At 35.6% G+C, this 12,315-nt stretch overlaps 1 protein-coding gene across 1 annotated transcript in view; it reads left to right on the top strand.

Moving 5' to 3' along the window:
* GBE1 (1,4-alpha-glucan branching enzyme 1) overlaps positions 1-12,315 on the top strand; it is a 138,070-nt gene that overhangs the window by 113,882 nt on the left and 11,873 nt on the right. The window contains exons 13-14 of the mRNA XM_054627780.2: positions 4,605-4,789; positions 5,858-5,988. Of these exons, the coding sequence (XP_054483755.2) occupies positions 4,605-4,789; positions 5,858-5,988 (316 nt within the window). The remainder of the gene's footprint in view (positions 1-4,604; positions 4,790-5,857; positions 5,989-12,315) is intronic.

Here is a 12,315-nt window from a genome sequence, read left to right as displayed (position 1 = left end):
CTCTTCTTCTGTTGAAAAAGAAAGTAAGTCATAGTAGGAAATGCTATGGCCTGTTTACTATGCCTGTGCCTGGTTGTTCCTCTATGTAAGAAATCTCCTCAGCCATCCAGCCCTTCCTAATAGAGATGCAGAATTGGTGCTTCTTAGGGGAATTCTTTATTTCTTGTTATTTGGTTTGGTTTTTTTTTCTGTAATTTATCTGGCAAAAGAGAGATCTGCATTTGAAATATGAGAACTGAACAGTGCCACTTAGTATGATTGGAATTTTTGTTGGAACAATTGGAATATTATCTCCTTTAAGAGCCTGGAACTGTTTTATCAGTGTTTATAAAATGGTGTGGTACAATAGCTCCCAACTTGTAAACATCATTAGAAAATGAGAGGAGACAGAGCAACTCTTGATGGGAAGTGGGAATGGGAGAGAAACAACAGGAACTGTATCCCTGTACAGAGTATTGTGTCCCTGTGTGATTTAGGGCAAGCATTTTAAGGACTCAATCCTTTCCCATGTCTTGGATACATTGGAGGCACCCTTGTGTTTCCACAGGAATGTGTCATCCCAGAGGAGATGCATTCTTTGATCCTTTAATACAGGGAGTGTTAAATGTTCCCTCCCTTCTTCCCTAGGAGACATGGAAGATCCAAGCTGCAAAACAAATATGGTGTTTATCCTGATTTTTATCTTTCATTTTGTCTAGCCTGTGTTTCATGCAGAAGTTAAAATATAATCGTTTGCCTGAATTGATTTTGTTAGTCTTTTCTGACCCAATATGTCATTAAATACCAATGCTAGAAGATTAACATATGTGAAGGTCTTCATGTCATCTAACCCAGGTGTATCAGGAGTCTACTTGGAATTTCACTTAATTTCATTTTTGTATGGATTTCAAGACTATAGGAATGCTTGCAGTGAGGCTCATTCTCTCATCATTCAGAGACAGTATAGCATTTGTTTGGGTTTGATAGTAAGAAGATGATTTTAAGATGTTAAGAAGAATATTTGGTACAAATATGAGTAAATACAGAATTACTTAACACCCAAGAGCTTTACAACTAGGGAAGATGAAGATCCATTGTTTGAAGTGTTTATTGTTTGAGGTAATGATAAATACCATATGCTATCTAGATCTGATTTACATTGATTCTCTGTATAGCTTGCAGATTGTTGCACTGTCATCATTGTTCACAAAAGGTAGTGAAATTAAATTCAAAGCAGTTACAACTCCTGGATGGCTTTATTATCTGACTTCTGTAAATTGGTGGAACTCCACATACTTTGATAGATGTACTTTAAGGTGAAACTTTTGAAATTCCAACTTTTGTTGGAATTTTTGTCCCAATGTGTCCAGTCTCCAACTCATCAGATTTAAATAGGATCTTTTTGTGGTGTTTTAGATAATTTAAAACCTTGTTTAGCTTTATGCACCTAATTAAACGTCTTACCTTTGTTGTATAAAATAAACTACTTGTTTTAACTGCTTTTAAAATATTTAGTGTCATCGTATTTAATTCAAAATGCAAAGAACTCCTAATAACATCTCTTGAAACTGCCTGCTCCATCTTTTAAATATGCCTTCAGTTCTGCTTAGGCTTATTCTTTCAGAGAGCATTGCTACTAAAGATGTCTAAAAAAGAGAGATCAAGAAAACTTTATTGACCTGTGCAGATCAACTTTAAAAGAATTCACAGCAGCCTAACTTCTTTGTGGTGTTAATGCATTTCTATCCTCATAAACAAGGGTGACATAAATTTTAATTATGGTAGTAGAAAGTTAATTTATTTGTTGGAATTGCGATCTTGAAATCCTGTACATAATAAAGTTGTCCAGTGTGCACAATATGCAGGAAATAGCAAACTTCAATTAATTCCTAGATAAAATTAGCATGCATTGCACTTCAAGGATTTGTCTTTGTTTTGTTTCTCTAATCAAAACTTCAGTTAATTTCAGCTTTGTTCTCTGCCTCCCCCCTACATTAGTTCCATTGTCTTGATTTGCATCATTTGTGGCAGCTGGCTTCTTATCAATCTGTAGTTTAGACTCTTACATCAAACAGTAAATTAATTAGAGGAAAATAAATCCCAGTTATACTTCTTGGTAACTGTAGAAGCCTCTAAGCACAGAAGTGAAAGTTGCTGATTCTTGTCAGAGATGAGAAGTGTAACAATGGGGAAGGAGGCAGATGATGCTTCGCATTCAGTGAACTGATAATTATCTCTAGCAGCAAGTGTTGGTCACCTGTGCCTTTTCTTTCCTAGTCCCTCCTATTGTTATGAAGCTAAACTAGAAAAAAATAGCATTTAAAAAAGTAGCATTTAGATGTGAGTTTTTTTAATAGGATGCATGGCCTTAATGTATTGCAAGAAGCAGATTCATCCTAAATGTTACTTTCTTTTCCCTATACCACAGTTTAAAAACATAACCAAAACTGCTTGAATTCATTCTGTTACAATTTATGAACTGTTTTTCTTCCTATAAAGCAAGAGACCCTTTTACATTCATGCCACTAGTACAAAAGGCTCAGGAGCATATTCTCCAGAAGATGCTCATAGACACAGACTGTCAAAGTACATGCAGACTTTAGACCTCAGCTTGTGTTTTTTGGAACAGAAAGTATCTTAGTGTTTTGTCAAATTGCTGCCCTGTACTAAATTCCCTTTTTTATCTTAATAGCCATTAGTAATAGTTAGGAAATTAGGACTACTTTTAGTATTTTGCTACATTTATATTGTTCCTTTTAAAAAGCCAAGAGAACAGAACGGCATTGGAAACAGATTAGTTCCTGTGGTGGGGAAATATGCAAAGCGAGTGGAGGTGAGAGAGTCATTACACGTTGTAAACTTGAAGGAAGTCTGCTCTACTTACAGTGAAATAATCTATGGAAATGATGGGCTAGTTCAGTCTAATTTATTTGCTATCTCCTATTGCTTATTTCCCCCATTGTTGTTTCTTTCTTGAACAAATAGGTATGATTTCGTTGCCTATCAATTCAAGATACGTGTCATCTCTGTCGTTCTGATGTTTTTTGCTGTCTCTAGCTGAGCTATCTCATGTAGTTCATCTTTTCAATAGTGTGCAGATCACGAAAGAAGGTAATACCTTGTCTAGCTCTTCAGAGAATATTGAATTTGGTTAGATACTGTGTCTGTTTTGCAGCAATATCTTTCCTCATTTTCCAAACCGTATTGTTAGCACAGTTTAAGAGCTCAATCCAGCATTATTCCAAGGTCATTTTGTAAGTCCTGCTGTGATTCTGATTCTTTTATATTTGTCTCCAGTTTTGAGCTGAATATGAAATTTAGTGGTTTAGCTTTTGAATAGGAAATTTAATTTACAACTTGTCAGTTCGTTTACAAAGCGGATACCACTCTGAAGGACTCTCCTAAATATATATGAGGCTTTTCTCTTTTGTCCTCTATTCATTTCCTTGTTCCCATGAAACACAGAATTACAGAAATCATTTCACAAATTGAAGTTCACAGTTGTCTCTGCTGCCTGTGTCCTCCAGGCCTTCCAGGCAGTGCAGATGGGTGGTGGATGCACATGCAGGTATCCAGCCAGGAATCTCTTGCCTTCCCTTGGCATCCCTGCCCTCTGTCAGCCCACAAAGCTCCAGTTCATTGACAAAACTTGAGTAACAGTTTGTGGAAATGGGAGGATCCTTTTACTATTCTTTTTTCGTTTGTTAGTTTTAGTAGAAAAGCTCTTAAATGTCATTATATTACTTTCCATACATATTTCCAGGTACGTGTTTTTGTCTCTGTTTTATAGTGAGTGGGTGTTGTGTAATCTCTGAAATGTTTGTCATGAATCAACTGTCATGGGCTTTGAAATAAGTGTTTAACTTGCAGGGTTCTTGATACCATTTAATCCTGTGTCAAATGAATAGTCCAAAATGTCAGAGAGTCTGCAGGACAATAGGTTTTATCATGAGTTAGAATTATTAAGTCCATTTGGAGTTGTCTCAATCTTTAATAATGATAATATATAAACCAAGAAAATTTTGGATACATCAAAGTCACTCAAAATACTGAGTCCCAAATGAGGTTTTGCTTTGAGATTTGCTTTGGAGATTCTACATAAGAGAAGCTAAACTTTTTTTTTCACTAAATGTTAACCTGTTTTCTTCTTTTTGAATGTGGTCCTGGTTTGAATAAACCTATTCTTTGTCTTCAAGTGAAGTCCAGTCAGTAGTTTTTTGGGCTAGATAATCTAGGTGAGACTGGCAGACTTGTGAAGCCACTGCTATAAAAAACCAAATTGAGATATAATGGCACTTACACAGAAAAACTTTTGGGAATTTATAAAGCATGGCATGATAACATGGAGTTCATAATTTGTCACTTTATACTTTCCCTGGAGTCCATGGATATTTTGCTCTTGTAGTTTTAATGGCCAAACAGCCTTGCTAACACAAATGGAATTTCTGAGAGACGTATTAAAAAATGAGAGACATAATAATAAAATGACTGGTTTATATATGGAAGCAGATTCTTTGGAATTTAAAACTTTTAGAAAGGAAATACACATTAATATATTTTGCTTTTGCAGGCTTAGTATATTCTTAGCATGTGATTTCATGTATCCTTAATATTTTTAAATGCAGGTAATGAATTTGGACATCCAGAATGGCTTGACTTCCCCAGAATAGGGAATAATGAGAGCTACCACTATGCCAGAAGACAGTTTAATCTTACTGAGGATGATCTTCTTCGCTATAAATTCCTAAATGCCTTTGATAGAGATATGAATAAATTGGAGGAAAGATTTGGCTGGCTTGCATCTCCTCAGGTAAGCTGTATATATGAAATGATAAGTTTTAGTCACCAGTTTGGGTACATGTGTAGAGCACTTTCAAATTTGCATGCTGAAATTTCAAACAGTGCTTTATTATGAGCTGTGTAATGCCTCACCTTATATTTCAAGTTGTCAAAATATGGCACTGAAATGTCTTCCACAGATAATAGAAACCTGAAACACTCTCCTTTTAGCTTCATAACAAGGTCTTTTCCTATTATTTTCCCTATTTTTATTCAGTAACTGTGGATTGCATAAAGCAGACTATAAAATTGTCTGTAATCCTATCCAAGGATTGCTTTGCAAAAGTATAAGTTGTTCTGACATTACACTTTATAAAAATAATTACTCCATTTCTGAGGAAAAACTTTCAGCAAAGTCTAGTGTAAGTTATAGTCTCCTACTCATCAACCTCCTGCTTCTGCATTTGCATTTTTTACACTGCTATCACACTGTAATTTTTATGAAAGATCGACTGTTATAATTTCTCAGTGTTTAATTATTTTATTCTCGTCCACTTCAAAGAATAATCCACTTTAAAGATTTTTCTTTAATTGATGCCTTGTTATTTATTAATGGCTTTAGCAAATAAAACAAAGTATGCGCAGCCATTTATTGTGGCTTATCAAAGCCGTTTCTCACACAGATTGCTAAAAAAACACACAAAAAAAACCATATTGAGTGCTTCATTTTCTGAATTAATAATACTATATGTGATGCAGATCCCCATAACAAATAGGCTGAAGATTTCATTTGACAAAAGGAATGCATTTTTTACTAAAGGAAAGTGTGATGAAAAGACCATGTTACCAATCTTTGAGCAGGAATTTTTCAAGTGCTCTATGCTGAACAGGCCTCTACCTCTGTAATTTTATGTTGCCTTGTAAAAAGTAAGCTACAGCTTAGTAATCAAAAACTTTATATGAAATTTCATAGATAAACAATTTCAGTTTGCATGTTAATGCCTTTAGTTCTATTCCTTGAATATTTACTTGTATTACTTGAAATGAGGTACAGAAGCAAAATCTTTTTAAAGTGTTGATTTTTTTCTTTTCCCCCTAGGCCTATGTGAGTGAAAAGCATGAATCCAATAAGGTCATAGCATTTGAGAGAGCAGGTCTTATTTTTATTTTCAACTTCCATCCATACCAAAGTTATGTGGACTACAGAGTGGGTATTGAAACTCCAGGAAAATATCCTTTTCTTTACTGTTCTGCTTGTGAGGAAAAGTTTCAGAAATTGAAAGCTGATTTTATGTCTTTTTTTCCTAATATGAATCCAACCTGTAGGTAAAAGGTAAGAAATCACTGATTTGCACCAATATAATATTGCTTTAATTCTTTGTGTACACCAAAAAAAAAAAAACTATGAATTCGTCTTCTTCATGAGAGATAATTTTGTAGAAAGCAAAAGTAAAAAAATGCAATTTAAAGATTTTTGAAGCTGTTTTTTGGAATTCTCTTGAGGAATGAGAAAGCAAGTAACTCCTACTTCTTAAAAACACAGCAGAAAGCCACCACAGTGGGATGATGCTGCATGGAGTCCCACAGGAATGTGCATTAGTGCAAACCTTCATCAAGCAGTTTGCATTTGTACATTTGTACTTTAAAACTTGAGTGGACTGAGAATGTGCTCTTAGATCAGCTGAGCTGCAAATGATTACTCAAGTAATTCACTGATTTTGCATTTGTGTCCATATTCTTAGAGGCTGCAAAAATTAATGCTGATTTTCTGGGGGAGTTTTAGTTTCCAAATTCAGTTTCTTTCAAGTCCTTTGACAAACACAGCCTAGTGTGTGACTCTTGCTGTGTCAGTTTAAAGCACTGCAGTTCCAGTTTTAGCCTCCTCTTTATTTATTAGCCGTTCAGGGTAATTCCATGTTTTCAGTTGCTTTAGTTCAATCATGGAAGTTCCTGTCCTGAGGATCCCAGAGCTGCACACAGTACTCTGTGGCAGGGGAGCTCACCAGAGAAGAGTAAGGAGCTTTTTAATATCTAGAGGAATTTCCTTATCTGTTTTTTTTTTAAATACTTTGGGGTGTTTTAATGTTGGCTAAGGTTTCTCCCACACTCTTCTTCTGCAAGTAGAACCATGAATTTTATGTATAGTTTTTTAATGGATCCTTTTAACCTAAGACTTCAATAAAGTATGGTTTATTATTAGGATGTATGGTAATGTTATATTAAATCTTCATAACAATTTTTTCACTTGAAAAGGAGTTATTTATGATCTGTTTGAAACTTCTATGTGAAGAGGAAGTGTACCTAAAAGCAAAAGTTTGTTAGTCTGCTTGTTTCTTCTAATAAATTAGTGGATTTTTAATTTGATACTCTTTGCTGTTATAAGCCGGAAGAGACAAACTGCAATAATGTATTGATCAAATAGTTTTTAATTAAACATTTTTCTGAATTATGTTGGGAATTCTGGGAAATGGGATGATCCTTTCAATACTTAGGTTTAAGTTTGTTTTGTGCATTGAACTAGATGAATGAGTGCACCTAACACGTGTCTTTGAATGTGCCTTTATTAAATGGATGGCTTTGGTCTACCCATATATTGTAGTGATACATACAGCTTCTTAGACATGTTATCTGGTATGTTGAAAGGTACAGGGTTTCCTGCCTGACCTGCATTTTTGTAGTCAGTCCTCAGTTCTGGACTCACTGAAAATGTCATTCTTCTTTCAACTGCTCTGTATGTAGGCTGTTGGCATAATAACCCCAGTTCTACTTTTATATGAGAAGGTGTAGTCAGCAAACATTACAGTTCTGCTGGTCCCAACTGCTTTGGAAAGTCTTTCTGTGGGCATTCAGCTAGTCCATGTCTGTATGAGAAGTCACAGTCTGTGGTCAGTTTTTCCTTCCTCTTTATACCTCAGTCTTCTCTCTTGTCTTATTTTCCTTGACACTGGGTTGCTCTGTTCTACGATTTGTTCTTGTAAGATCCTGTACTTTGGTGTGAGGTATTCAAGGAATGAGACCTTAATTTTGTATGTGAGCATGGGTGTCTGTGAATGTTGAGCAGTGTAAATTGCTGCTGGCTTATCTGTATTTTGACATTTCATGTTGTCATACACTGCTCAAGCAGAAAAAAGACGTCATGGGAAATAGCAATATGTAAAACAAAGTGCTTTCTTTGTTTTACATATTGCTAACTTTGCACAGCATATATCAAAGCACTGTAGTCCCAGAGACCAGGGTGGCATGAATGTAGGGTTCATAAGGATATTCAGGTACTCATCTTTTCTCTCTGGTGACCAGTGACAGGACCTGAGGGGATGGTATGAAGCTGTGTCAGGTTTAGGTTAGATATTGGGAAAGGTTTTTTCCCCAGAGGGTGGTTGGGCACTGGAACAGGCTCCTCAAGGCAGTGATCACAGCACCAAATGTGACAGAGATAGGAGCATTTGGACAGTGCTTTCAGACACATATGATTCTTGGCTGTCCTGTGCTGGCCCAGGAGTTGGACTTGGATCCTAGTGGCTCTCTTCCAACTCAGGATGTTCTGTGATTTGAAGCCAGAGTCATCCATAAGCAAATAGCTAGATTTGACCTGAGAAATCACAAATATTGTCATCAAAATGCTGCAAAAATATACTTTTTTGTAAAAATCCCCACATTAATTCAGCCTCTCTGACATTTACAACGTGCATCTAGAGCTTCTAATGAGCAAGTAAGGTCATTTAAATGAGTCACTGGCGTGTGATTGCTGAAGGCAAGGACGCCCCTTTGAAGTGTGGTTGTGTAACTGTCCCTCCCTGGTAGAATTCTGGCAGGCTGAGACAAAGGACTTAATTTGGGATCAGTCAAATGCTAAATTCCATCAAGGTAGTTGATACTTAAGGTTAATAGGTGTGAATAAGAAGTATAGCATACTAATGTGGGCATGCCTCTTTGATCTGCATGGGAGAAGAAGGAGGTTTGCAGCACTGTGAGCCTGTGTAAGTATCAAGAGTGGCATATCCTATTGCCCAGTTTCTGAGTCATTATGTGAAGGAAAAAGAAAAACATTTCTGTGCTTATGCTGGAATTTTACTTCATAAATTATGCTCTTTCAGAAGCCTTTTCATGAGAAAAGAAGCTTGAACTAACAAATTATTTCTGCCTAATTTGCTTCAGTCTGGAAGTAGATGAACAATCAACATCTAGGTCAGCTGTCTCTAGCTTTCTGATTGTAGATAAAACTTTGAATGTTAATGGAGAAACCATTCATAAGTTTCCAATTTTATGTTTTTACTACTGCTTAGGCCTTTCTGTGGGATAGTGCTTGGATTTCAAGGCCAGTCTGCAGTGAAAATTCAATATGGAAACCTTCTTTCCTCTATTGAAAAGGAACATGGATGAAAGGATGGAAAACAAACCAGAAAGGGGCTTAAAGATTTCAGAAATTACTCCTTTTCTCTCCCTGAGATTCCACATTTAATTTTGTTAAATAATTTTTTCCCTGTGTTGGAAGTCTCATTAAAATTAAGCTATATGTGTGTATATCCCCTCCTTGTTATCTTGGCTCCAAAGTAAAGCTGCATTTTATATTTATAATCACCAACCAGCATGAATTGATATATCTGTAAATTTGCGTGTGGTTTAAACAAAAATCATATTTGGCAGAAGTTAAAAGGGACAGTGCTCCCCTCCCTCTCAGTACCTGTGCATGCATTGAGTGCTTAAATGGCTTCACCTGTCATTGAAATATCCTGAGCTGAATTTTATCAAGCCAAGGTGTTTAACTTCATTACAAAATTTAGCCAAATACCCTCCATATGCTTTTTGTCACTCATAGGTTGAATCCTTAGACTTGAAAATCAGCAATGTGTGGAGAGGAGCAAAAGTGGTACCCTTCATCCTGAAATTATGCTAGTTTCTTCAGTGAAATTCAGGAATTGTGAAAAGCAAAATGGCCTAACCACTTAAGACTTTATCACCCCCACAAGCACTACTTGGTTTCTTTCATCAACAGCAAGTGTTGGAACAAAAGATTTTCCTATTTTATGATTTGCATTTACTTTGCAAATGTGTCAATAAACATGCCAAAGATTGAATTTAAAAATTGTGTTAAAATATGTATTTCAAAACATTATAAAGACACAATGATTTAGTAATTAATGTGGTAGATAATGTGTCAGTTTTTTTCCATTTTCAGCTCTGTCTATACAAGGGTTCATTGCTTTTGCTGCTCTCCTCCCTTGTAGTGGGTGGGAAATTTAGCTGGAGCACCAAACAACACGAATCAGGCTTTTTTTTTTCTTCCAGTGAGAATATGGGATAGTATTTCCAACACTGTCACAGAAACAAAACAGACCTCACTGCAGTAAAAAATACTTCTATTATGTACTTAATTAAAATGCACATCTGTTGTTTAATGTTTTTGTGCAAGTAATCTTCAGAAAACTAGATGCTTGTAAAATTCTGAAATGTGAAAACTGACTTTTCTTCTGAGGCTTTAACTTGGAAGGTAAATGCACACATTTACCAAACTAGGTATTTTTCCCAGACAAATACCTGATCTGTGAAGATCTTAAATTTTTTTTGCGACCCCATTATTCAGGATATGATTAACAGTATTTACACAAAATATGCTATATTTTGTGAATGTGTGAATATATGTGTGAAGACATGGTGATATTATCTTCAGCAGTACTTTCTGGCAATACAGACATAATTTTATGAATTGTTTTTAAAACAGCATAGCCATAACAGTGGCATTTGCCGTAAATAGTTTTGAGGGAATCGTTAAACATGTCAAGCCTTTCAACAACACTGATAACTTATTAAATTTAATGTATAGTGCAGATTACCAAAGCAAGGTGTGAAATGCTTGATGGAGGCATTCTCCTGCCATGTTAATAAAATAGGAAGTGGAATAATAGCAGACATTGCTGCTGCTGAAAGGACACTGAAGAGAGTGACTGCATCTTGTACTTTGTGGCTCTGCATGTTGTACATGACAGCAAATAAATGGTAATTAGATCATGTTTCTAAAAGAAAGGAGAGGTGTGTGTGGTATGCACATGAAAGCCTTTGAGGACTAAAACTGGCAAAGTATAATTTTCCAAACTTTTTATTTTTTAGGGAAATTAACAAACATGAAGGTTTTGCTGTAGAATGTTGTGATCTCTGGGCACGTGCCCTGTAGAACTCAACAACTAACTTGGCATTTTTGGACCATTCTCTCATTTTGCTGCAAACACTTGTGGGGAAGGGATTAGATACCATTTGTGATTTGGGAGCTAATTGACAGTTTTCCTGTTTTCCTTACATGCATTTGCTTTTCTTCATTGCAGTCTTCTAGACTAAAGTGTCTCAGAGTAAATTTGTGGTTACTTCTGTGTGATGTCATGCTCCAGAGATTTCAGCCAGTAAGGTGGGTGGTTGGGGAATTTCCCACCTCATCTGATGGAGTTGTGTAAAGAGACTTGAAAACAATTCTGTTTATACCACAATCCTTCAGGTTTTGAGCAGGCCTGTTTTCAAAAGGTTGGGCAAATGCAGAAGGCTAAGAACAGTTTAAGAACCACTGACTTTTTTGAAAGAGTGTTGCTTCACTCATCCCTAATCCTATTAAATACAAACTCTAGGAAAGTAAGATTCTTCCAGGCTAAGAATAGAGGAAGCAGGTTGTGGATTATAGAGCGTTGTTATTTCCCTCTCTCTTTTGGTTGGTAGATAGTAGAGATTGCCTTCTGTTATAACTTCAGGAAAGAAAAAGATGCTTTAATTATGTCCAATCAAGAAAATGAAAGGTACTGAAATAATCAAAAAATGAAAATATTTGCAGTTGTCACAAATAAGAAGAAATTGACTTTGAATATGGGTTAGCTCTTTATTTCCCCATTTATTTCCTTATGTTGTCTGACTTTGTTCAACTTTATTTTATCTTTTATTTTTTGCTAAATCTGTTGGAACCCTTTTAAGTATCTAGAGGCATTCCAACTCATTGCTACACTTCGTTAAATAATTCACCCCATTTTAGCAACTGCAGTCAGAATATTTGTCTGTTAAAAAGCCTTCTCTTACAATATATTCTTTCTTTTGTTCCTCTGTGCTATAATAATTCCAGCTCTTGTCCAGAAGACTCTCAGAGGAGTTGTGGGGTTTTCTTCTGTAAAATTACGTGCTTTTCTGATTGACACTTGCTCAGATTTTGACAGACTGTAAAGTACTGCTAAATAACAATTGATTTTGATGGTCACAATTATATTACTTCTTAAATGCAATTCAAATCCATTGTTTTGTTTAGTGGTACATTTTTAGTCTAGTTCATCACCTGAAGTCCTGTGCATATCTGCTGTAATGTATAAATTTATCATTCATGGCAGATTGCAGAAGATACTGGGAGGTACTTGCTGTAAGAGAAGTCACTGTGCTAAATAAAATTTTCAAAACTTCCTATTAATTCTATATGTTCTGCATGTTTTTCCATTCTTTTCTTAGATTTTGTTATGATTTTTGCTTTGTGCTGAATATATCAGCATGCTTCCATTACTGCATAACTTCCACTACTAATTCTTCTAGATTTTTGCT

This window comes from Agelaius phoeniceus, chromosome 2 (genome assembly GCF_051311805.1).
Source record: "Agelaius phoeniceus isolate bAgePho1 chromosome 2, bAgePho1.hap1, whole genome shotgun sequence".
Taxonomy (NCBI): domain Eukaryota; kingdom Metazoa; phylum Chordata; class Aves; order Passeriformes; family Icteridae; genus Agelaius; species Agelaius phoeniceus.
The sequence above is the reverse complement of the archived record's forward strand: the minus strand, read 5'-3'. Positions and strand labels throughout refer to the sequence as shown.